Below are 27,787 nucleotides of genomic sequence, written 5' to 3'. Positions count from 1 at the left end.
TGCTGCCACCACTTCTTGCCACTAGCCTAGCAGCTGCCAATAAGAGGCAGGGAGACGTCAGGGGTGTCTGTTTCTATCTGGTTCTCAGAGACTGTTGATACAGCGGCTGGAGGTGGCGGTCATGTGTGCCTGAGTTGTGTCTGAGTGATTGTGTGAATGTGTGTGTGCACTCTTGTTTTCTGACAAAAGCTATGACTGAAAATTTAGTTGTGAGAGTGTGATTGTCTTTTCTATATGTGTGTCTGCAGCTCAGCAATCACCTTTACAGTGAGTTGCTATCTATCCTCACTATTAAAGATTCTCAGAGTATTTGACCAAGTTATCTGTTGCGTGGATTGATCACTGTGGTCTCATTTCAACATGCTGTCTGTAGCTCGTGAATAGCTGGCAACACTAGTGGATTGGGGCGACTGGCCAAATCTAGAGGTTGTTTCTGTAGGTATCTGTAATGGATCCGGCCTGCTGACCTGTAGCCATTTGGTTCCCGCAAATGTGCAGGCCCTGTCCATGGGATCTAGTCTCACCGAACTGCCTGCTAGCCAGGTCTGTTTGTGTGTGACATAATGCAGTGGATTTTTACGGTTTATCCATGGAACCAGGACTGCGGTGCTCCTGTGCAGGCCAGAGGCCATGGGTGATGGATTTCAGGAATTGCAACTGTCTCACAGCAAGTATGTTGTAGACTGTGCCATTTTATAGAAATTTTATTTGTTCTTGAAAGAAAAATCACCTGTAAAATAGTTGATATGACATACTGGGTAATTACCAATAATAATGAGCGTAGTAGAACCAGCATTTTATTGGTGGTCACCTACAGCGTTGGTGTACACAATTCTTCCCCACCTTATACACTTCTTTCAAGAGGCCTACTTTTTTCTGAGATTATTTCTGAAATCAGTGAAGATATTTTAAATCTGTTGCGACTCGAAGGAGATGTGTATTTTCATCACCAAATGTGCTTCGTTTTATTGAAATAAACGAACATCAGTGGTATTAATGAAACACGTATACCATTTGGCTTACTTTCTTCATCTAAAAACAGTTCATTGCAAAAGATGTCGATGTTAGCACTTACGATTTTTGCTCACATAAGGGAATGCAAGTTGTTCTTAGCTATTTCCTCATTTACACTCTTGTTTCTTGTACTGTAACTGCAAAGACAGACTTTCAACTTATGTCTTAACTCACCCTTGAGATCTCAAAGTTTGTCAGGGACAACTGCTAGAACTTGTCTGGAAATCAGCGAGATGTCACGGAATTTCACTTGGGGAAACTTGGGGCAGCCCTGCCAGTCTTCTTCCTAATTTTGGGACCTACAGCTATTGAAACTTTTCTTCCAGAGCTCATTCTTTGTCTCTTCACGTGTTGCATGTGGATCTTCTTCAGCCCGTGATCTCTCCATTCGCAGCTCTGGTTCTTCTCCTCCATCCATTGGAGAGTCCTTGGTGACCTGTGTGACCATTTTCTGATCATCCTGTCCCTCCCTCAGCATCATTCATCTGACTGTCCACCCAGATGGGCTTTCAACAATGCTGGCAGGGGTGTCTTAGTCTCTGCTGTCATTCATAGCACCCCGTGACATGACTGTTCAGAGCACAACTGCACCCATTCTGTTGACAGCAGACGTTAGTGATCTCCTGTTCCCCGTGATCTTCCCCCACCTCCCTCCATGTCAGAAGAAAGTACCTTGGTGGACTTCAGAAATTGCCATGGGTATTAGAAATGGCAGACAGGCTCTCCAACACCATAAGTGACATCCATCAATGGAATGCCTCATTGTCTTCAAATGGCTCCATGCTGTGGTCCACCTCCTAATGAAATGATAGAAACAAGAATACTGGGAGTAGCATCTTACTAACATTGGACACTGTACTCCTTTGCAGGTTTGAGCCTGTATGGACACCAGTCCCCCACAGATCTACCTGGTGTCTCCCTGAATGGTGTTGTCTGCACTTACCCAGATGCTGTTGCAAAATATTTTGCTGTGCACCATGCTCAAGCATCTGTGCCTGAGAAGCATCAACCTGCAGTCCGCATCCTCAAACAGCCGGTAGATTTCACTTAACTTTCTGTATGCATCACTTTGAGCCATATAATGCTCCATTCAGTGAGTGGGAAATTGCCAGAGGCCTAACTCTTTGCTCTGATGCTGCCATAGTGCCACATTGCATCCACAACCAAATGCTCAGACATCTATTGGTGGTTTGCCACTCCCACATCCCTGCTATTTTCAACTCTAACTGTAATGAGGGTGAATTGCCATCTCAGTGGCAAGAAATTGTGATTGTTCCAGTACTGAAATTGGGTAAACACCCTTTTGAAATGGACATCTATTGCACAGACTCACTAGCATTATCTGCAAGTTGTTCAAGTGTGTAGTGAGCCAGTGGCTGTGTTGATACCTTAAGTTAAGGGGTGTTTTGGCTCTGGTTTTTCCACCAAGGCCATTCTGCAGCTGGCAATTTGGTCTGCCTAGATTGTGGTCAGCTTTTGCCCTCTGTCAACACCTTATCGCCTCCTTGTTAGACTTCCATATGACTTAGGACACCACATAGCATCATCACATCCTCGTTACCTTACATAAGTAGGATGTCTGGAGGCTTGCTCCCGAATGTTGCCCAGAACTTATCGTCACACTGTACTTTTTACTTTCAAGTTGGTGCTTCCTACAGTACGTCCATATACACTATTTGCTCTTACTAATATGACCACTTGTCAAAAGCTTGAGTAACCTCCTTTTGTAGTGCAAGACATGCAGAAAGAATGTCAGTGTGGTTATGGAAGGTATTGACAGGCATGTGGAGCCATGCCGACTCAGTGCTTGGTCAGCTGCACTAGGTGTCTCGGATCGAGGTGGTCCCACAAACTCTCAATTGGGTTTAAATCCAGGGATTTTGGTGAACAGAGGAGTTTGGTAAATTCGTCCTGTTGCTCTTCAAACTGTGCACGTACACTGTGAATGCTTGGATAGTGTGTACCCTGTTTTAGGGTCTGTCTCCACATATTTTGTGGATTGAAAGACTGTTAACCGATGGTTGTTTGCCACCTGTTTTTGACCATCCTTGATGCAGTTCCGGATTTGGAAGTGATGTATGCTAATGGCTCTATGGTCGACAGATGAACCGGTTTTGCCTACACACAAGCAAGGTGCAGTGAACTACGCTCCCTGCTAAATGGCTGCTGTGTAATCACTGCAGAATTCGTGGTCATCGCTCAAGGCCTTAGCTATATTCATTCTTGAACCAGCGAGGTGTCCTTAATCAGCAGTGAGTCCCTGAATAGTCTTAAAGCTATCGGCCAGAGCTGCCCTTGAAACCCATTGGTTGTGACTATCCAGTATCTCCTCCTTCCCGATCTCCTTTGAACTGGACAGTAGGCCATCTTTGTCTGGACACTAGGTCACGTTGGGATCCCTGGGAATGAACATGACAGATTGTCAAAGTTGGCTATCAAGATGCCGACTTCAGAGATGGGGGGTACTGGAACTGAACTTTTGGTCAACTCAACACAGTCAGTTGTTGGAGATGTGGAACACAGATTCGTGTGCCGTGATTTCTCTGAACAAACTGCAAGCAATAAAGGGGACCACAACATGTGCAAATCTTACCTTTGCTCTTTTCTCAGGGAATCTGTCATTCTCTGCTTCACATTGGTCACACTTGGCTGACCAATTTCCACATCCTATGGCATGAGTATCCAGTATTGGTGTGGTGCCCATCCGATGGTGGTGCACAACCTATAGGTCTGTCCCAATTTGGCCACTTTACAGTGAGCTCTTAAACGAGCAGACATACTGCCTCTGGTGCTAGCAGATGACAGCAAAGCAGCTGATTTGGTTTCACATTGTACTCTTCTCTGTTAAGAAGGGCACATTGGCCTCATTGGCCACTTGAGGGATTGGAGGTGTGCCCCATAACCTGCTTTGATCCAGGAGGGCGATGGCTGCCCCTGCTAGGTGATCCAGCCTGGCTCCTGCCCTTCCCACCCTTTTAATTCTTCTTGTTCTTTTACTGTCCCAGTGTTGTTCTCTTTCCTGAGATTTATCAACTTGTTTACGTTCAGAGTTTCCTTGTGGTACTGGAGGGTGAGGAAACACTGGTCAGATGCAGAGGGCTTGTCTCCCTTCGCATACCATACCTGAGGGCCTCGAGCTGCTTTCTGGGTGAAACAGCTCACACACCTCAACCTCTTACCTTTCTTTCACTTCTGCTTGCTTCTACCTGTTGGTTTTATAAATTCTTATTTGCATTCTGTTAATCATGATTTGTCTTCTGTCTTTCCTCTGAGGACTTCCCAGTTCGGTGTGTATAAGATGGAGGGACTTGTACTTCGGCCCCTTTATCTCCTTCAGTCCAATCCTAAGTGTATTTTTTTAATGAGAGAGGCTTGGGGACCAGTTTACACAACATCTATGTCAAGCATGTTAACAGATTTTATTAATAGATAATTCCATTAAAATACAATGCGGCAGAGTGGCTGCAGAATGTGTCCCTACAGGAGGTGCAAGTCTCGGTAGAGATTCATTGGAGAAGATTGGAAAGGAGGGACAATCACTCCTACCCTCGGTTGTGAGTAATCCACCTGTTTTGAGGGCAAGGGAAGACAAAGATGTAGTTCTATAACAGTTTATCTCTGTAATGATCCCTTCAACAGGAAGCACTGAAGCCATTGAGCTTGATGTGGTGCACTGACTGTTTCATAAAACACTTTACAGTGATTGATCTATAGTTGAGTTATCGCTTGATAATAGGTTTTTGATCTACTGATGTGTAATATATTAAGTTTGTAGCACAACTTTATGCTAGCACAGGAAAGGTTCAGTTAATGAAAAGACTAGGCCACAATTCTAAAACATGAGTGATGATTGACTTTATTACAATATAACTCTCTGAGCAAGTTTCATTCCTTGGTACTTACTTACAAAAACACCTGCAATAGTTCAACACAGGATCATTAAACTCATGGTTTTAAAATTAAGCCACCACTCACACAACTACAAATGCAACAAGAGATAATGGTTATAATTGGAGGTATATACTCAAAGCAGGATTACACAGCTTTCCTTTCATTACAAATGAGTTGCCGCTCTTGGTACGACCCCTTTTACTCTCCAGTAATCAACAGGCCCAACTCGCCTGTCTCCTCAGGCAGGTCGTTGTACACATGGGAGAGAACACAAAGTAACAAGACAAGCTTCTAAAACACACAGAAAGATGGTGTTAATTCACCAAGCATCAAAAACATGTTCATATGTGCTTCAACGAATACAGGCCAGACAATTATGACAGTTTAAACTATGGCCTGGAAAACTTTAAGCAACCAATTGGTCCACTAAATAAAATAAAAAAAAATTTAACCACACTTGATAAACCATCAAAACACAGGCATTTCACTACTAAGGAAATCGTTCAGGACTGGCACTACCCATATCACAGATTGAAGTAGCTGATGAGAATTTTGAATGAGGCAACAAGAGGCAGCAATACATTAAATCATGTTGTTACCACAGTTCATGGGCTTAAATGTTGCTCACGCAAAAAAGAAAAGAAAAAAGAAAAAAACTGTCCATGGTTCCAATGCTGTCATGAGCAGAAACAAGGCTGTCCACTCAGTCCCATCAACCAGTTAACATAAGAATCACCAGCGCCAGTACCAACTGTCTCAGTGCTATGCGTTGCCACCTTATACTGCCGCCCAGTGTGCTTCTAAACACAGTGCATGCACGACTCTCACCTCCTTGCGGCTCCATGTTCACTCTCTTCAGTGCCTCCTCTCAGGCGCGCACTGTATAGGCAAACTTTATACCAGACAGGATTGATAACCACTAGGTCGATGTGTGCACATCAACCTCCGCCCTTAAGGTAAAGCTCCCCCAGGTTTGCCCACCTTAAGATGGTGCAGATGGGTGTAGAACTTCCTGTGTGTCTTCATATTCCTCACCAGGAAGTTGACCGGAGTGAATACTGTAATCACTTCACACAGGCCAATGAACCTGGGCACTAATTTACCTACCGCCTCCTTATCACGGTGTCTCTGCCCCAAAATTTTTTTTACAAAAATCCAGTCGCCCACCGCAACCGACACTGCACGCCTTTCCCTATTATATGCCTGTTATTCTCGGTGGTGTCCAAAATTATATTTCTTATTGCTGCCTCCCATTAACCCGTAGCTCGTGAAGGTCCACACGCTCTGGCAGGATGTCCTTTATGGACCAAAGATTACTCAAGGGGGTATTGATTTCATAACTTAAGAGTACATTTGCAGGAGTGGTCCTGTGGCTCTTGTATTGAGCGGTGTTGAAGGCCAGACTCAGCCAATTCAACGACTGGTCCCATTTACTCAGAGCACTAGAGTGGTAAATTATTAATGCAGATTTTAAATTGCGGTTAATCTGCTCTGCGAAAGAAGATTGTGGGTAATATGGAGTAGTCGTCAAATGGTGAATACCTTGTGCAAAACGGAACCTACAGAATTGCCAATAACTAAATGCCTGAGCATTGTCGCTCACCAAACTACGAGGTGGACCAAAACTTGCGAAAATAGATGATAAATGCCCGATACTCGCATCGGCAGTGGTACTTCTGCTCGGAATGAGCCAGACAAATTTGGTAAGAGCATCCACTACCACAAAAATAAACCTATTCACATTCTTAGTGTGTGAAAGCGGCCTGACATAATCAATGAAAAGCTTTTGAAAAGGTTGAAATTCCCCAGTAGATTGCAAGAATCCCTTGCGTCTGCCCACATCTGGCTTCCCGCATTGGCAGTCTTCACAACCACTGACTAACATGCAAATTTCGAGAGCCATTCCTTTTCAAGGAAGATGTTTCTTAATTTTGGCGAGTGTTTTCTTGCCACCTAAATGTCCACCATATACAGACAGATTGTGGTATTTAAAGACTGCGGCACCAGACTCTTTGGCAGACAAATTCTTGCATTTAAATACCGCGGTACCAGACTCTTTGGCAGACAAATTCTTGCATTCTGGTCTCGCCATCCTTGATACCAAAGTACCCCTTTCTCTATTGAATAACCGTCTAACAAATTCCCGTTTTGCAACTCCCCTCGGGCCACGGCTAACTTGGGATCGCTTTCTTGCTCTTCATTAAGGTCACTAAACAAGGCCGGGATCTCTGTTAGTACCACCCCCACCACTTGAGGTTCCAGCACCTCTGCAAAATCCGCAGACAATGGTGCCTGAGAAACTTCTTTGTGGAAATCTTCTCTGTCTTGCTCAAACATGTGACTAAGCGTATTAGCAACTGGATTTGCGACCCTCGAATGTGCACCACATCAAACTGGAAGGCTGAAATCCTAATAGCCCAGCATGCTATTCTACCCGTTTTTCGTGAGCATGCTGAAACCCAACTCAATGCTTGATTACCAGTCTCAAGCTGAAATTGCCAATGCTCAAGATAGAATTTGTATTTCTCAATAGCAAACAACGTGGCCAATGCTTCTTAAATCATAAACAAAAGTAATTACGTTCAGGACCTGAAAGTGCCCTTGAAGCAAATGCTATTGGTCTGCATTCTCCTTCCTGCTGTTGTAACAAAATGGCAGCAATGCCAGCATTTGATGCATCGGTCTGGACAATAAATGGCAAATTAAAGTCAGGAATTTCTAATACTAGCTCATTGCTAATAGATATTTCAAGTGCTTCAAAGGCAGCATGCTGGCTATCACCCTAGTGAAATTTATCCCCTTTCTTCCTCAACTGATTAAGAGGAATGGCCAACCCAGCAAAATGTTGCACAAATTTATGAAAGAAATTGCGCATTCCAATATATTGGGCAACTTGTGAATAGCACTAGTTCTTAGTTGATCAATCCTCACGCCCTTTTCCGACACAGTGTCGTAGAAAGGAAATTCCACTTTTAGCTAGCATGACTTTACCTGGTTTCACTGTAAGACCTGCTTCCTTTAACCATGTGACCACTTGTTTCAGATGTTCAATATTCTCAAAATTCTTACTGTAGACCACCACATCATCAAGGTAATTGTACACAAATTTAAATTAACTCGCCGAACACAGAGTCTAAAAGACAGGACAGGACTGCCATTCCAGTAGCCAACCCAAAAGGTACATGGTTGAATTCATACAAATTATAATCAGTACAAAAAGCCGTTAACGATTTAGATTCCTCAGCCGGGGGATCTGATAGTAGGCTTGATTGAAATCTAACATGGAAAACACACATTCACCCGCAAACCATGTAAAACAAGTGTGTAAATTGGGGAGAGGCACAGATTCTAACACCACTTTCTGGTTAAACAAATGGTAGTCTACCACTGGCCTAAACCCTGCATCATTAGTCTTTGCTTAAAAAAAAAAAAAAAAATTAGAGAGGCATAAGGTGAAACTGATGGTCTAATAACACCATCCTCCAACAACTTGCTTACAATCTTATGTAATTCTTTCAGCTTGGGTGGACAGTGCCAATAAGGTGATTGCCTAACTGGCGTAGAATCGCGCACCCTTATCTTAAGACACCACATGTGTTACCCATAACTTTTCTGAAAAGACATCCAGGAACTGGTAAAGAACGTCTAATAGTTTTCTGGCCAGATCGCAAGACAAATGTCTAACGTCAAAAGTGGAACCACTCCCCTGTACATAGTACACACTATTCTTATCTTTACGGTCACACAACTGTAATTTTTCCTCAGGACAGAATTCAAAAAAAATTTCTTTCCGTGCATAGTCTAAAAACACAACCATTTCGTACGAGAAAATCATACCCCAGCAATACGGGTACTGTCATGCCCGAATAATAAAATATTGCCAAGGCCTAGTAAACACACCTATCCTGAGTTTACACTTCATGCAACCTACATCATCTAATTTTTTATTAGCCACGGACCTACAGTCACTTTCTGTTACTTGTAAGAGAGGTAAACCTGCACAAACTCTATTATTAATATACCATTTGTAATCTAGTAATGATACACATCTTCCTGAATCAAGCAAACTACACACAGGTTCAGAACCCACCGATACCCAGGCAAAAGGCAGGCAAGAGGTATCAACTGCACATACTTTACGATAACCCCGAGGTAGTCAGGCTCCACCCATCCCCTGAATTTTCTTCTGGCGTCAACTGTTTATTGAAGGCTCATGCGGTTTGGGACAGCCATGCACAAAATGCATTGTACTACCATATCTAAAGCACTGCGGGCCCTCACCTTGATGCCCCCTAAAATTGGCCTGGAACTCAGCACCTTTGTTGTTTTCTTCGAGCATCCGCTCTTTCTCAAGTTTTTCATCATAATACTTCACATTTTCTACTCCGACCACCAACTTCTCTAACTTGCAAAACAATTGCGGCCTTTTTAAAAAGACCGATCTTGCGGGCGTGTACCTTCCACGATGCTACTCACAGCTTCTACCTGAGATGTTTCAATACACATGGCTACGATAGCTGTTCTTACTCTGTGTACGTAATCGGATAATGTCTCATCATTGGCCTGAACCCGATAAAAATAATCAACAAGATCCTTGCGCCTACACCTGCCCAAACATTCTCTTAAAATCTTCTGACTGAGACAAGTCAAGGAGCCACCCCAGCTTAGCACATCAATTATCAACCGATTCAGCTGTCCTTCGGCAAGCGGAAAAATTATCTAACATCTCAAGTCTTCCTGAATTTGCAATACTCGAGCCTGGTTCTGCAATTTGATAACTAACTCCAGATATACTTATATGGATATGGTGTCTGTTCTTTCAGACATGTCCTAAAGAACAGACACCATTAATGACCTGCAGCTGTCTAGAATAAAATTAGAATTATATTAATACCTTCAGCTGCTGATGGGCATTGATATATATCAATGGGGACGGGTGAAAATGAGAGAGGTGGCACAGTGGTTAGCACACTGGACTCGCATTCGGGATGATGACGGTTCAATCCCGCGTGCAGCCATCCTGATTTAGGTTTTCGGTGATTTCCCTAAATTGCTCCAGGCAAATGCCGGGATGGTTCCTTTGAAAGGGCACGGCCAACTTCCTTCCCTAGTCCGATGAAACCAATGACCTCGCTGTTTGGTCTCTTCCCACAAACAACCCAACCCAACAACCCCAACAGGTGAAAATGTGTGCCTCAACCAGAACTCGAACCTGGTAATTTCATTATTAACCACAGAAGCTCTATATCATGAATCACATCTTTAACTGACAACCTATGCACTCCTTGAAGTAGTGGTAACAAAGGGTTCAGAAGTTTACTAAATTGTTCAGATATATGAACTACTGCACTTGCGCTCGTGCCTCTAGTAATATCTACACTTTCCTTCCCTTCACTTTCCTGCCATTTAAGAGAAAACAAGGTCCTCTGTACCGAAATAAGTTCCTATTGCAATACCTATAAATCATGCAGATGTTTAGTATCTTTAGAAACAACATGGATATTGTTAACACGATTGGCAACATGATGTACCAGAGCGTGTAGACACAATAATTGTGCTTGGGATGGGATGGAACCCTCTAACAAATCAACACCCTCTTTCACAACACCTAGCAAGGAGAGGCATGCGGTGCACACGGTACTCACCTCCCCCACCGTGCTTGCTACGATGTTTACTGTCTTGTCCAACATGCTCCGTAACCGCTGACTCAACTCAGCCATGTTGACCTCGTCCCCTTCACCGTGAATACATAACTCATACTGCAGCGGTTCCTTACGCAAATACTTCAGACCCAACACGTTTCGAACCGCCATGTTAAGGTAACTGAAGACACACAAGGAATTTTATACAAAGGCCTCAAGGTAATGCTAAATCTAGCTTAAACCTAAATCACACAGTACCAAGGAATGTAATTTAACCAAAATAACCACGCTCTGCTACCAGTTTTGTAGCGCAACGTTACACTAGCACAGGAAAGGTTCAGTTAATGAAAGGACTAGGCCACAATTCTCAAACATGATTGACTTTATTACAATATAACTCTCTGAGCAAGTTTCATTCCTTGGTACTTACTTTTAAAAAAAGCACAGAGCATAAAATTTTAAGACAAAGTTTCTCATAAAAACATTACTCTAATTAAATATAAAAATCTCAAAAACAAATTCAAGCTGACAAATAAATGACTTCAGAGTTTACTTCTGCAATAGTTCAACATAGGATCATTAAACAAACTCGTGGTTTTAAAATTAAGCCACCACTCACACAACTACAAATGCATCAAGAGATAATGGTTATAATTGGAGGCGTATACTCAAAGCAGGATTACACAGCTTTCCTTTCATTACACATGAACTGCCACTCTTGGTACAAGCCCTTTTACTCTCCAACAATCAATAGGCCCGGCTTGCCCATCTCCTCAGGCAGGTCGTTGTATACAGGAAGAGAACACAAAGTAACAAGAGAAGCTTCTAAAACACAGACAGATGGTGTTAATTCAACAAGCCTCAAAAACATGTTCATACGTGCTTCAACGAATACAGGCCAGACAATTATGACAGTTTAAACTATGGTGTGTAAAACTTCAAACAACCAATTGGTCCAGTAAATAAAATAAAAAAAATAATTTAACCACACTTGATAAACCATCAAAACACGGGCATTTCACTATGAAGGAAATCATTCAGGACTAGCAGTTGGCAATACCCGGAGTACAGATTGAAGCAGCTGACGAGAATTTCGAATGAGGCAAAAAGAGGCAGCAATACATTAAATTAAGTTTTTACCACAGTTCATGGGCTGAAGTTTTTCTCACCCGAAAAAAGGCCATGCATGGTTCTGATGCTGTTGTGAGCAGAAACAAGGCTGTCCACTCAGAGTCCCATCAACCAGTTAACGTTAGAATCACCAGCGACAGTACCAACTGTATCAGTTGTATGCATTGCCAGTTTATACTGCCACCCGGCGTGCTTCCAACACGCCTCCTAGCGGCTCCGTGTTCACTCTGTTTTCAGTGCCTCCTCTCAGGTGCATTTTTAGGCATTACCTGTGATTTGGTAGTATTTAGCAATATAAATCTGGGTTCTAGTGTTCTTGAAACAAAAATTTATAAACTAATTTTACCGTTTTCATCTGTTGGTTGGATCAAAAGAAATCACCATTAAATACTGCTCTTTCAGAAATATCCAAGTGCAAATACACATATTCAGTTCATAATATAGTAACAGTATCTATATGTGGATGGAATGAAGCATTTTAGGGAAGTTAATTTGCAATGTCAGTGCACTGTAGGTGGCTGTGTTTGTTTATATGAAGTCACATCACATAAGTGGTCTGTAATGCCAAAGAATCATGTTTGCCAAAATAAATGATGATTCGTGTAATAAACTGCAAAATTTACTTCAGTGTTTTGAAAGTTTTACATTTTATTTACTGTCTCAACTTTGTCTAATATTCCTTTGCATATCAGGTGTCATATTCCCTCTGTCATTGGTTGAATGAACTGTAAGCCAGTTCTGTTGTATACTTTACAGCCAGTGAAACTTCTCTATATTTACTCTGCCAAATTGGGAGCCCAGACTTTAAATATTAGCCACAGCTGTAGTTAGTGTCTACACAGCTATAAGGACGACGTTCTTTTGATGTGGTGACATTAATGAGAACAGGTTTATCAGTGTGAAGTTGTCACACAGCTATGAATGATACTTGATAAGATTTCATTCTTGAACCCATTTGCTGTGATATGACTTACTTGATTATCTTGGTTGCTGAATACTTCAGGTGGGCTAAATTTTTTTCCACCCCCCCCCCCCCCCCTTTGTTTTTGTCTGGGCAGCTACTAGTGTTAAAGAGCACTCCTCATTCACAGGTGACGTGTGTGTTTTTTTATATGCTAGAAATACACCCACATTCGTAATATGTGCATAATTTCAAACTGTGAAAAGGAAAAGAAACTTATTCCATTGTTTTGAAACACAGATTTCCTTCGAGCTATTTGTTGAGTTTGCAGACAACATAAACTTATGTAACAGTTTTAGTAGTACTACCTTTGAACTGGCAATAGCAAACTTCAGGTTGGTAGTGTGTATACAGCATTCACCAGTAACGCCATCAGAGTCTTTACTAAACTAATTGGAGAAGAATGTGACAAACTTTTTAAAGTATGTTATAGCTTTTCTGTTTATTTTATTGACTGCAGCTTGTTGCTACTACTCCTTCCACAGGTACATGAGCTGGTCTAAACAGTGATGTGGCAGCATACATGGAGGCAGCACATTAGGAAACTGTATTTTCCATATGGACATACTTGGCTGCTTCATTACCCAGAATTTCCACATGCCATTATACCCAATAGTGTGAAATCTTCTTACCCTGCCTGTGTAGGTAGAAAAAAGTTGTGAATCATTTGGATTTGTTTTCCTGGTTGGTACATGTTATGGATAGCCCAAAGAGCAGTAATGAATCTGTGCAAATGAGTAATTTGGTAACAGTGTTAAATCTCATCTGCCCCATTGTCTTAAAGATCACATAATTCAGCATTTTACTCCATTCAGGAAAAAACACATCACAGGCAATTGAATTCTCCTAGATTCAAAAACATGATCGCAATTAAAATTCTTTCTGTATGTGGTTTTTTAAAAAAATCTCGAGTGAGAGAATGCACCACAGCCAGTTCAGCACTGGGAAAGGGTTGAAGACTTTACAGTTAAATCGTTATTGTATAGAAATATTTCTCCATTTTGTAGTAAAACCTGTAGTAATTCTACATAAAATGCAGGTGCGAGGCTTAGTGGTAGTGTGTCCTGAATGTACTTTTTTTTCTGCCATGTGATATGTATAATACAGCCAACTTGTTGCAACAAGATTTTATTTTAACCTGGTTTAGACACTAACTATTGGTTTGTTCATCAGAAAATACAACAAATTACCTTAAAACATTACAAAACCATTATCATAGAGAAAAGCCAGGAATAGGTGGTTATTATACCAAACAGAATTATGAAGTGAACAAAATCACATGTAGTAACAGATGAACAGACGTTAGTGCAAAATACTCTCTTTATATAAAATGTGAGTATAGTTGTGTCAGAAATCTGTTCAGTACAGTAACCATCTATTTTTTTTTTATTATTTATTTCCCCCCCCCCCCCCCCTCTCTCTCTCTGGGTTAATGGTTTTGTAACCTTTCTATGTAATTGTTCTGATTTTCTGATGCCAACGCCCATAATCGGCATAGAAACAGTTAAAGTAAAATCTTGTTGGAACTGTTGGCTGTGTTATACATATCATGGTCTTGTATGGTTGCTGTCTCACAACCATGCTTAAAATTGTAAGATTTTTCTGTATCTTTTGTTGTTACAAATGATGGATAAATAAGTAGAACTTCTATTACATGAGTAAGTGACGAATATGTGAAATAGATATATATTCTGTTTACATGTTCCATTAATTATTGAAAGTGTTTGTACAATATTTATTTGCTGAATATGTAACTGTAAAAATTTCCACAAATGTAAGGGGAACTCTCATCTGGTGCATCACACGCAATATTGAATTTTTTGAAGTTTTATCACTGAGTCATATTTTATCAAAAATGTTTTGTGTAAGCCAATTCATTTTTTGGCCATATGCTATGAAATTGGGAATGTGATATTAGTGAAATATATCCTGGGTGATTCTAGAAGTGGAAGTTAGTGACAAATTTCAAAATTGTGTGCACTCTTATGCACATTTGTTTCATTGACCCTTTTTTTTTTTTCAGAGAATTAAAGTAAAGTTATTTGGTTCTCTCTCTTGGATCATGATTATACAGAAGAAACAAAAGCATTCTGGCACAGAGTTTGAGCAGCAGCCATTCATTTGTGCATATATCCCTGGTGAACCATATTTCTTTGCTTCGCAAAAAAATGTAAAAACAAACATTTCAGATGTGAGTATTATATCATGTTTCTTGATTTAAAAAATACGTGTGACATTTATTTTCTTAAGATGGTGGTGGTGGTGATGATGATGATGATGATGATGATGATGATGATGTGCTCTGCCCATTAAGCTGCATACACAGTTTTTAACTTGTAGCCAAAAATGTGTCAGTATTTCTGGCTAAAACTTGATTGGTGCTGTATGAAATGTATTGCAAACAAGTTTCAAAATACAGATAAAGCTGTCTGTGGCTGTCTTTGTACAGATTAAAAGAAACAGTATTCCTTGTCAACTACCAATCATCACATGCACATGGCACTAGGTTTTGTTTGTATTTAGAGTTGTGATTTCATTAGCAAATATAGTTTCTTCTGCAAACAATTTCATGGAGTGGATGTAGCAGCAGATTGCAGAGTTGACTTTGCTGTATCAAGCAGATGATTGACTTTGGAATGTATGAAGCAAGTCTACAAGAATAACAAAAACAGGACTACCAGTAGAAAACTGCTGTTATTTTTGCCACTAGCACAAACTACATAAGAATGTTCTGTCGCTTGTGCAATACTGGTGGGAGATACAGAATGTGGAGAAAATAAAGAGCTTGGGCATTTTTGTGGCAACTCTTTACTTGGTTTGATTTTCAATGTTTGTGGTTTCTAGATGACTTATGTGAACCCAAGTAAAACACCATGGACAAAATAGCACACAGTTATGCTTATCTGTCTTTACTTGTATTTTAAATTGTTCAGAAACATTCATCCACAGTTACTTTACCATGCTTTACTTCCTTGGAGCTTAAAAAATAATTTGCCAAATCACAAAAAGATCAGTTCGTTAAGAAGTTTTATGTGGTATGTTCTGGGGTGCAAGAAAAGTAGATCAATTGTCATCTTGTCTCCATGTACTTAGGATTATCTTACCTGCCTTTAAATCATATGAATCAAAGCTTCCTCGTGGAATGTATTGGTTCCTAGCTTCTGCATTACATTTTAGAAATTGACACACTGCTGTTAAGGGTATTATCTACATCTACATGGATACTCTGCAAATCACATTTAAGTGCCTGGCAGAGGGTTCATCGAACCACCTTCACAATTCTCTATTATTCCCATCTCGTATAGTGCGTGGAAAGAATGAACACGTATATTTTTCTCTACGAGCTCTGATTTCCGTTATTTTATCATGGTGATCATTCCTCCATATGTAGGTCGGTGTCAACAAAATATTTTCGCATTCGGAGGAGAAAGTTGGTTATTGGAATTTCATGAGAAAATTCCGGCGCAGCGAAAAACCCCTTTCTTTTAATGGTGTCCTGCCCAAATCCTGTTTCATTTCTGTGACACTCTCTCCCATATTTCACAATAATACAAAATGTGCTTCCTTTCTTTGAACTTTCTCGATGTACTCTGACAGTCCTATCTGGTAAGGATCCCACACTGCGCAGCAGTATTCAAAAAGAGGACGGACAAGCGTAGTGTAGAAGGCCCCTTAGTAGGTCTGTTACATTTTCTAAGTGTCCTGCCAATAAAACGCAGTCTTTGGTTAGCCTTCCCCATAACATTTTCTGTGTGTTCCTTTCAATTTAAGTTGTTCATAATTGTAATACCTAGGTATTTTGTTGAATTTATGGCTTTTAGATTAGACTGATCTATCGTGTAACCAAAGTTTGAGTTCCTTTTAGCACTCATGTGGATGACCTCACACTTTTCATTATTTAGGGTCAACTGCCACTTTTCGCACCATTCAGATATCTTTTCTAGATTGTTTTTCAATTTGTTTTGATCTTCTGATGACTTTATTTGTCGATAAATGACAGCGTCATCTGCAAACAACCTAAGACGGCTGCTCAGATTGTCTCCCAAATCGTTTATATAGATAAGGAACAGCAAAGTGCCTATAACACTACGTTGGGGAACGCCAGAAATCACTGTTTTACTCGATGACTTTCCATCAATTACTACGAACTGTGACCCCTCTCACTGGAAATTACAAATCCAGTCAGATAACTGAGACGATATTCCATAAGCAGTCAATTACACTACGAGCCGCTTGTGTGGTACCGTGTCAAAAGCCTTCCAGAAATACGGAATCGATCTGAAATCCCTTGTCAGTAGCACTCAATACTTCATGTGAATAAAGAGCTAGTTGTGTTTCACAGGAACGATGTTTTCTTAATCCGTGTTGACTGTGTGTCAATAGACCATTTTCTTTGAGGTAATTCGTAATGTTCAAACACAATATATGTTCCAAAATCCCGCTGCATATCGACATTAGTGATATGGGCTTGTAATTTAGTGGATTACTCCTACTATCTTTCTTGAATATTGGTGTGACCTGTGCAACTTTCCAGCCTTTTGGTATGGATCTTTCGTCAAGCGAATGGTTGTATATGATTGTTAAGTATGGAGCTAATGCATCAGCATACTCTGAAAGGAACCTAATTGGTATACAGTCTGTGTTGTGGACTGGCAAGACAGCCAATCCACAATGACGGGTAGCCGAAAGGCACGCGTTTAAGCTCACGCAGGCTGGCGTGAGGTCTGGAACAGGTAAGGGAATTTATAGTAGCACAGAACGTAACTAACTACTGGAATACTTAACTTTAATTCATAATTGGTGAACGTCGGTCTGACGGTACGTGCATCACAAGATAAATAGCAAATGATAATGGCGCCTTGCTAGGTCGTAGCAAATGACGTAGCTGAAGGCTATGCTAACTATCGTCTCGGCAATTGAGAGCGTAATTTGTCAGTGACCATCGCTAGCAAAGTCGGCTGTACAACTGGGGCGAGTGCTAGGAAGATTCTTTAGACCTGCCGTGTGGCGGCGCTCGGTCTGCAATCACTGATAGTATACGTCGGACCCGCATGTCGCCACTAACGGACCGCGGCCGATTTAAAGGCTACCACCTAGCAAGTGTGGTGTCTGGCGGTGACACCACAGTCTGGACCAGAAGACTTGCTTTAATTAAGTGATTTAAGTTGCTTCGCTACTCCGAGGGTATTTACTTCTACGTTACTCATGTTGGCAGCTATTCTTGATTAGAATTCTGGAATATTTACTTCGTCTTCTTTTGTGAAGGCTTTTCTGAAGGCTGTGTTTAGTAACTCTGCTTTGGCAGCACTGTCTTCGATAGTATCTCCATTGCTATTGTGCAGAGAAGGCATTGATTGTTTCTTGCTGCTAACATACTTCAAATACATCCGTCCACAATCTCTTTGGATTTTCTGCCAGGTTTCGAGACAAAGTTTCATTGTGGAAACTGTTATAAGCATCTCTTATTGAATTTTGAGCTTCTGTAAAAGATCACCAATCTTGGGGATTTTGCGTCTGTTCAAATTTGGCATGTTTGTTTCATTGTGTCTGCAACAGTGTTCTAACCTGTTTTGTGTACCAAGGAGGATCAGCTCCGTCATTTGTTAATTTATTTGGTATAAAGTTCTCAATTGCTGTTGATACTATTTCTTTGAATTTAAGCCAGATCTGGTCTACACTTACATGACTAATTTGGAATGAATGGAGATTGTCTCTCAGGAAGGCGTCAAGTGAATTTTTATCTGCTTTATTCAAAAGGTATATTTTTCGCTTACTTTTCGAGGATTTGGAGATTACAATCTTCAATCTCACTACGACAACCCTGTGTTAATTTTGGATGATATTTTATGCATACCCCTGCAATTGAACATGTATTTTCGCCAACATATTGAGGGTAAACTGAAGTCACCACCAACTATCACTGTATAAGTTGGGTATGTGTTTGAAATCAGACTCAAGTTTTCTTTGAACCTTTCAGCAACTGTATCATCTGAATTCTGAGGTCGGTAAAAGGATCCAATTATTATTTTATTCTGGTTGCCAATAATGACCTCTGCCCATACTAACTCACAGGGAGTATCTACTTCAATTTCGCGACAAGTTAAACTACTTGTGACAGCAACAAATGCGCCACCGCCAACCGTGTTTAGCCTATCCTTTCGGAACACCGTTGGGTTCTTTGCAAAAGTTTCAGCTGAGCTTATATCCGGCTTTAGCCAGCTTTTAGTGCCTATAACGATTTGAGCATCAGTGCTTTCTATTAGTCCTTGGAGCTCTGGTACTTTACCAACACAGCTACGACAATTTACAACTGTTATACCAGTGGTGCCTGTATCTACGTTCTTCCTGTGTTCAGCCTGCACCCTTTGTGACTGAAACCCTTCTTGTGTTTTCCCGAGACCCTCTAACCTAAAAAACCGCCCAGTCCACACCACACAGCCCCTGCTACCCGTGTAGCTGTCTCCTGCATATAGTGGACACCTGACCTATTCAGATGAACCTGAAACCCAATCACCCTTTGGCGCAAGTCGAGGAATCTACAGCCGACACGGTTGCAGAACCATCTGCACCTCTGATTCAGACCCTCCACTCAGCTCTGTACCAGAGGTCCGCAATCGGTCCTGTCGACTATGCTGAAAACGGTCAGCTCTGCTTTCATCTTGCAAGCAAGACTGGCAGTCTTTACCACTTCTGTTAGCCGCTCGAAACCAGAGAGAATCTCTTCTGACCCAAAGTGACACACATCATTGGTACCGACGTGAGCAACCACCTGCAGTTGGTGCTTTCTTGGGTTTCAAAAACTGAAGCTTTTAGAAGACGTGGAAAAATCCCTCTGGAGTGCCTGGGCTCGAATACACACATGGTGATTCCTTGCCTGTTGTAAGAGGCAACTAAGAGTAGTCTTACACCTAGTATATCTTTTATGCTGACGACTCGACTACATTATAACACCACTTGTCAGTTTCAGCTCATTTCAGATCCTTACCCTCAACTTTCACGGTTTGACCACTTCTATAAATTTCGAAAAAGTGGGCATTTGGGGTACTATGCATTGCATAATCTGTCCACTGTGCACTGCAATCTTCTGCATGTAGGTCATATTTATGTTCGCACCTGAAATTCTGTGCGGTAGCCAATGCATTTTGTTGTAGCCCCCCCGACAACCTGAGAATCACACCACGGATGCCTTAGCTATAATCTCCACATATATTCTGAGACACTGGCACTGAAGGCAATGGTTACTATATCAGGTAACCTTTGCTGTGGTAGGATGACACCTGTGGGGAGAGCCTCTGATCAGAGTGATGACAGATGAAATTCAACCATACCGGTGACTGTGCTGATGTGGCTATCTGAGCAGATAGAAAGCACAATTTTAAATCAAAACCTTATAATCCCATGACATTCCGTCTTTCGCCATGCCATGACATGAGAATTGGCCAGGGAGGAATGTGGGTAAATAGTTCCCTCAGTTTTTGGTATACTCCAGAACTGACAGAGAATCTTATGCAACAATAAAGCCATTGTTTCTCATTGAAAATATTGAGGCTAGCTTCAAAGAAGTGGCTACAATAGAGAAAATGTGAAATAGATGTGTTGATCAAAACATTGAATGGTAACCAATTGCAGGCACTTCAGGCCTGTGACAAGCTTGGGGATATACCAATTACAATCTCTCGTAATAATAAACTCAGCAGGATTCAAAGTGTTGTCTTTCATCGGGGTCTAATGCCACAAACAGATGAACTGCATGCTAATCTGGAGCAGCATTGTGCCCATTTTGTTCGTTTCATCGAGAGGGCTCAAGGCTAACTGGGTGGACACTGGAACTTCCATTCTAGCCATTGATGGAAATGTTCCACATGAGAAAGTCCAGGTCATGGTTTATAAGTGTCGTGTCAAACCCTGTTTTACTCTTCCTATGAGATGCTTTAGGTACGAGAGGTTTGAACCCATGTCCTCCTACTGTACTAATGAGGGTACTTGTGGAACTAATGGAAGGACAGTCCGTAAGGGCAATCCTTGCCAACAACCCCCAATGTGTCTAAACTGTCCAGAACCGCAGCCGTCCCCTGAGCTCAGACATCTTGTTTTCAAGAGGGAGAAGAAAAGCCAGGAATATAAAATGCTTGTCCGGGGCTGTTTTATCAATATGCAATATGCTATATGACATCAGACTTGGCAAACATTGTGTCGAATCCACATTTAGCCCGATAAAAAAGGTTTCAAACAGCAACTCCTTACTGTAGCCACATGTAAGTGCCTGTTTTCTCAGTTGGGGGAGGGAATGTGTGCATCCTCGACCACCTTCTAACCCCCCACCCCCCACCCACCTTTTCCACAAACCCACAGCAGTGGTGGTAACCACCCCCAGGCCTCATCCTCCACCAGGATCATCAGGGAAGAGGACACCTGCCAACGTGCCTCCCACTTCATGAGTGGGGTCTTCGGGGCCCACTCCCGATTTTTATCAACCAGTTCATGTTCCATCGGTCGTTCAGGGTTCAGGTTGGTACTGTTTTTAGTTCTCCACAGACCCATGAGAATGGCATCCCACAAGGTTCCGTATTGAGTGTACTTCTTTTCCTCATTGCTATAGATTGACTTGTGGCCTCAGTCAGTCCTTTGGTCACCCCTGCTCTGTATGTGGATGATTTCTGCATTTGGATTATTCCTCTTCGATGGCCTCTGCAGAGCAGCAGCTCCAGGGTGCTATACAGCGTGCCTCTGCATGGATCCTCTCACATGCGTTTCAATTCTCTACTTTAAAATCGCGGGAGGTCCTCTTCTGTCACCGTACTATGGTCCACCCTGATCCAGGAGCACTTTACTGGCCACTGCATTACCTCCTTTTCCTGTTCCAGTCGCCTATGGTTCATGGGAAGAACGACTACCGGAAAGCCTCAGTGTGCGCTTGAATCTCTCTAATTTTACATTCGTGATCTCCTCGGGAGGTATAAGTAGGGGGAAGCAATATATTCGATACTTCATCCAGAAACGCACCCTCTTGAAACCTGGACAGCAAGCTACACTAAGATGCAGAGCGCCTCTCTTGCAGAGTCTGCCACTTGAGTTTGCTAAACATCTCCGTAACGTTATCACACTTACCAAATAACCCTGTGACGAAACGCGCCCCTCTTCTTTGGACCTTCTCTATCTCCTCTGTCAACCCGACCTGCTACGGATCCCACAATGATGAGCAATACTCAAGTATAGGTCAAATGAGTGTTTTGTAAGCCACCTCCTTTGTTGATGGACTAAATTTTCCAAGGACTCTCCCAGTGAATCTCAACCTGGAACCCGCCTTACCAACAATTAATTTTATATGATCATTCCACTTCACATCCTTCCGTATGCATACTCCCAGATATTTTCCCAATGGTTAACACTCGCCTGTGGCACGCCAGAGGTTACTTTAACGTCTGTAGATGTCTCTCCATTGAGAACAACATGCTGTGTTCTGTTTGCTAAAAACTCTTCAGTCCAGCCACATAGCTGGTCTGATATTCCGTTGGCTCTTACTTTATCAGGCGACAGTGCGGAACTGTATCGAACACCTTCCAGAAGTCAAGGAAAATGGCATCTCCCTGGGAGCCTGTATCTATTATTTTCTGGGTCTCATGAACAAATAAAGCGAGTTGGGTCTCACACGATCGCTGTTTCCGGAATCCATGTTTATTTCTACAGAGTAGATTCTGGGTTTCCAGAAATGACATGATACACGAGCAAGAAACATGTTCTAAAATTCTACAAGAGATTGATGTCAGAGATATAGGCCTATAGTTTTGTGCGTCTGCTCGATGACCCTTCTTGAAAACTGGGACTACCTGTGCTCTTTTCCAATCATTTGGAACCTTCCATTCCTCTAGAGACTTGCAGTACTCAGCTGTTAGAAGGGGTGCAAGTTCTTTCGCGTATTCTGTGTAGAATCGAAATGGTAACCCATCAGGTTCAGTGGACTTTCCTCTGTGGAATGATTTCAGTTGCTTTTCTATTCCTCGGACACACATTTCGATTTCAGCCATTTTTTCGTTCATGCAATGATTTAGAGAAGGAACTGCAGTGTGGTCTTCCTCTGTGAAACAGGTTTGGAAAAAGGTGCTTAGTATTTCAGCTTTACGCGAGTCATACTCTGTTTCAATGCCATTATCATCCCGGAGTGTCTGGATATGCTGTTTTGATCCACTTACTGATTTAACGTAAGACCAGAACTTCCTAGGATTTTCTGTCAAGTCTGTACATAGAATTTTACTTTCGAATTCACTGAACGCTTTACGCATAGCCCTCCTTACGCTATCTTTGACATCGTTTAGCTTCTGTTTGTCTGAGAGGTTTTGGCTGTGTTTAAATTTGCAGTGAAGCTCTCTTTGCTTTGGCAGTAGTTTCCTAACTTTGTTGTTGAACCACGGTGGGTTTTTCCCGTCCCTCACAGTTTTACTCGGCACGTACCTTTCTAAAACGCGTTTTACAATTGCCGTGAACTTTTTCCTTAAACACTTGACATTGTCAGTGCTGGAACAGAAATTTTCGTTTTGATCTGTTAGGTAGTCTGAAATCTGCCTACTATTACTCTTGCTAAACAGATAAACCTTACTCCCTTTTTTTATCTTCCTATTTACTTCCATATTCACGGTTGCTGCAACGGCCTTATGATCACAGATTCCTTGTTCTGCGCTTACAGAGTCGAAAAATTCGGGTCCGTTAGTTATCAGTAGGTCCAAGATGTTATCTCCACAAGTTGGTTCTCTGTATAATTGCTCGAGGTAATTTTCGGATAGTGCACTCAGTATAATGTCACTCAATGCTCTGTCCCTACCACCCATCCTAAACATCTGAGTGTTCCAGTCTATATCTGGTAAATTGAAATCTCCACCTAAGACTATAACATGCTGAGGAAATTTATACGAAATGTATTCCAGATTTTCTCTCAGTTGTTCTGCCACTAATGCTGCTGAGTCGGGAGGTCAGTAAAAGAAGCCAATTATTAACCTATCTCAGTTGTTGAGTATAACCTCCACCTGTAATAATTCGCAGGAACTATCCACTTCTATTTCCCTACAGGGTAAACTATTACTAACAGCGACAAACATGCCAGCACCGGTTGCATGCAATCTATCCTTTCTAAACACTGTCTTGTGGGGCCTTCCAGTCAGTAGGCCACATTTCGGTGGACTGTCCCCTTCTTTTGGCTCAGCATACTAAGTACGGACTTCCCTGCACTTTACCTTTAATATTGGCGGACGATTACCAGATGGTTGAACTGGTTCTCATTTTCCTCTGAGAAAGTGGTTTTTATTTTCAGTTCTAAGGTTTTTAATCTCCCTCTCCTTTTACAATATGCACTTTTACATTCTAATGGTGGAACGCTAATGAATAGCAGGTGGTCTCGCTTGTACTGCATCAGAGGTGGGATATTTCCTGCCTCTAGCATAGCCTTAGGGTTACCCACTTGCTGACTTCCCACCTTGTTTTCACCATTGACAACACGACCGCGCTATAATGTTTTTTAGCCTTTTATCGTTATGACTCTTCTGATGTATAAATCCGTCGAAATGGACCACCTTTGAAACAAGGGCGTGATGACCTTGCTGTTTGGTCCCTTCAACTCCAATCAACCAACCAATGTTTGAACTGAGGAATGAGGTGTTCTGTTTTTAAAGGAGAGAAGTCACTCTTTGACAGACTTGCAACAACAGATATTTTCTATTTAAAATGTTTTACCTCGCTGATATTTTTGAGAAACTAAATATTCTTAACGCTTCACTTCAAGGTAATTGGGCAACTGTACTATCTTAGAATGAAAAGGTGAAGGCATTAATAAAGAAATTAGAGCTATGGCAAAACCAAATGGAGAATGGCAAAATTGTTGCAGGATGATCTCATAATAAACATTGGACAGAGTGTATACTGAAATAATCATTTACTTACATTACCTTCAGGACTTACACCATTGGTTCAAAAACGTCAGGTACATTGGAAATAAAACTGGCTTCAAAATGTGAAATAAATACCCAGTGCTCTGAAATGCACCAGATCAATATATTGCCCTTATTGCTAAACATACCGTAGCAGATGATGCAAACGCTCTTTGAAAAAATGTTCGCCACCATTGTTGTCAGAGACTGTAACAATAAACAGAAGTTGCAAACGTATTGTGAAACAATGCAGGAACAGGTTTCCAGTGGCAGTGTGTAGCACCACTTAGGCAGGCCCATCACTGCAAGTTAACCATCATCCAGTCCCAATTAACCCCCCTTCCTGACATTTCTGACATTTCAGCTTTCCATTTCATAGCTGAGTATTATTTCTGTCATCAGGCAGCTGTTATCATCTACATCTACATCCATACTCTGCAAGCCACCTGACGGTGTTTGGCGGAGGGTACCTTGAGTACCTCAATCGTTTCTCCCTTCTATTCCAGTCTCGTATTGTTTGTGGAAAGGAGGATTGTCGGTATGCCTCTGTGTGGGCTCTAATCTCTCTGATTTTATCCTCATGGTCTCTTCACGAGATATACGTAGGAGGGAGCAATATACTGCTTGACTCCTCGGTGAAGGTATGTTCTCGAAACTTTAACAAAAGCCCGTACCGAGCTACTGAGAGTCTCTCCTGCAGAGTCTTCGCTGGAGTTTATCTATCATCTCCATAACGCATTCGCGATTACTAAATGATCCTGTAACGAAGCGCGCTGCTCTTCATTGGATCTTCACTCTCTCTTCTATCAACCCTATCTGGTACGGATCCCACACTGGTGAGCAGTACTCAAGCAGTGGGCGAACAAGCGTACTGTAACCTACTTCCTTTGTTTTCGGATTGCATTTCCTTAGGATTCTTCCAATGAATCTGTCTGGCATCTGCTTTGCCGATGATCAACTTTAAATGATCATTCCATTTTAAATCACTCCTAATGCGTACTCCCAGATAATTTATGGAATTAACTGTTTCCAGTTGTTGACCTGCTATATTGTAGCTAAATGATAAGGGATCTTTCTTTCTGTGTATTCGCAGCACATTACACTTGTCTACATTGAGATTCAATTGCCATTCCCTGCACCATGCGTCAATTTGCTGCAGATCCTCCTGCATTTCAGTGCAATTTTCAATTGTTATAACCTCTCGATATACCACAGCATCATCCGCAAAAAGCCTCAGTGAACTTCCGATGTCATCCACAAGGTCATTTATGTATATTGTGAATAGCAACGGTCCTACGACACTCCCCTGCGGCACACCTGAAATCACTATTACTTCGGAAGACTTCTCTCCATTCAGAATGACATGCTGCGTTCTGTTATCTAGGAACTCTTCAATCCAATCACACAATTGGTCAGATAGTCCATATGCTCTTACTTTGTTCATTAAACGACTGTGGGGAACTGTATCAAACGCCTTGCGGAAGTCAAGAAACACGGCATCTATCTGGGAACCCGTGTCTATGGCACTCTGAGTCTCGTGGACGAATAGCGCAAGCTGGGTTTCACACGATCGTCTTCTTCGGAACCCATGCTGATTCCTACAGAGTAGATTTCTAGCCTCCAGAAAAGTCATTATACTCGAACATAATATGTGTTTCAAAATTCTACAACTGATCGACGTTAGAGATATATGTCTATAGTTCTGCACATCTGTTCGACGTCCCCTCTTGAAAACGGGGATGACCTGTGCCCTTTGGGATGCTACAATCTTCTGGAGACCTACAGTACACCGGTGCAAGAAGGGGGGCAAGTTCCTTCGCATACTCTGTGTAAAATCGAACTGGTATCCCATCAGGTCCAGCGGCCTTTCCTCTTTTGAGCGATTTTAATTGTTTTTCTATCCCTCTGTCATCTATTTCGATATCTGTCATCTGTGCGAGGATCTAGAGAAGGAACTACAGTGCAGTCTTCCTCTGTGAAACAGCTTTGGAAAAAGACATTTAGTATTTCGGCCTTTATTCTGTCATCCTCTGTTTCAGTACCATTTTGGTCACAGAGTGTCTGGACATTTTGTTCTGAACCACCTACCGCTTTGACATAAAACCAAAATTTCTTAGGATTTTCTGCCAAGTCACTACATAGAACTTTACTTTCAAATTCACTGAACGCCTCTCGCATAGCCCTCCTCACATTACATTTCGCTTCATGTAATTTTTGTTTGTCTGCAAGGCTTTGGCTACGTTTATGTCTGCTGTGAAGTTCCCGTTGCTTCCGCAGCAGTTTTCTAACTCGGTTGTTCTACCAGGGGGCTCTTTTCCATCTTTTACCATCTTGCTTGGCACATACTCATCTAACACATATTGTGCGATGGTTTTGAACTTTGTCCACTGATCCTAAACACTATCTGTACTTGAGATAAAACTTTTGTGTTGAGCTGTCAAGTACCCTCAAGTCTGCTCTTTGTCACTTTTGCTAAATAGAAAAATCCTCCTACCTTTTTTAATATTTCTATTTACGGCTGAAATAATCGATGCAGTAACTGCTTTATGATCGCCGATTCCCTTTTCTGCCTTAACCATTTCAAATTGTTCTGGTCTGTTAGTCACCAGAAGGTCTAATATGTTATTGACACGAGTCGGTTCTCTGTTTAACTGCTCAAGGTAGTTTCCAGATAATGCACTAAAAAAAATTTCACTGGGTTCTTTGTCCCTGCCACCTGTTATAAACGTTTGAGTCTCCCAGTCTATATCCATCAAATTAAAATCTCCACCCCAAACTGTAACATGGTGGGGAAATCTACTCGAAATATTTTCCAAATTATCCTTCAGGTGCTGAGCCAGGGGGCCTATAGAAACATCCAATTACCATGTCTGAGCCTGCTTTAACCGTGACCTTCACCCAAATTATTTCACATTTTGGATCTCTGTCAATTTCCTTCGATACTCTTGCACTTCTAATTGCTATAAACACGCTTTCCCCTTCACTGTCTAGCCTGTCTCTGCGGTATATATTCCAATCTGAGTTTAGAATTTCCACTTGGGCATTCTGCAACTTTTAAACACTTTACTTTTCTAATTGTTCAAGGGTGTCAGGAAAAATGTTGAAAAATGAATACATTCTTAATTAGGGCAAAAAACATTTTTTACATTTTGCATTTATGCAGAAGTGTGTGAAGTTTACATAATTAATAAACATTAGTTAAGTAGAAAAACATAGTTCAAACACCAAATTAA

The 27,787-nt window shown here is 41.6% G+C and overlaps 1 protein-coding gene across 3 annotated transcripts in view; it reads left to right on the top strand.

The window, feature by feature from the left end:
- LOC124721145 overlaps positions 1 to 27,787 on the top strand; it is a 252,961-nt gene that overhangs the window by 82,958 nt on the left and 142,216 nt on the right. For all 3 annotated transcript variants that reach the window (XM_047245965.1, XM_047245964.1, XM_047245963.1), the window contains exon 5: positions 14,663 to 14,830. In XM_047245965.1, the coding sequence (XP_047101921.1) occupies positions 14,663 to 14,830 (168 nt within the window). The remainder of the gene's footprint in view (positions 1 to 14,662; positions 14,831 to 27,787) is intronic.

This window comes from Schistocerca piceifrons, chromosome X (assembly GCF_021461385.2).
Source record: "Schistocerca piceifrons isolate TAMUIC-IGC-003096 chromosome X, iqSchPice1.1, whole genome shotgun sequence".
NCBI classification, from domain to species: domain Eukaryota; kingdom Metazoa; phylum Arthropoda; class Insecta; order Orthoptera; family Acrididae; genus Schistocerca; species Schistocerca piceifrons.
Note: the sequence above shows the minus strand (reverse complement) of the source record. Positions and strands in the feature narration are given on the sequence as shown.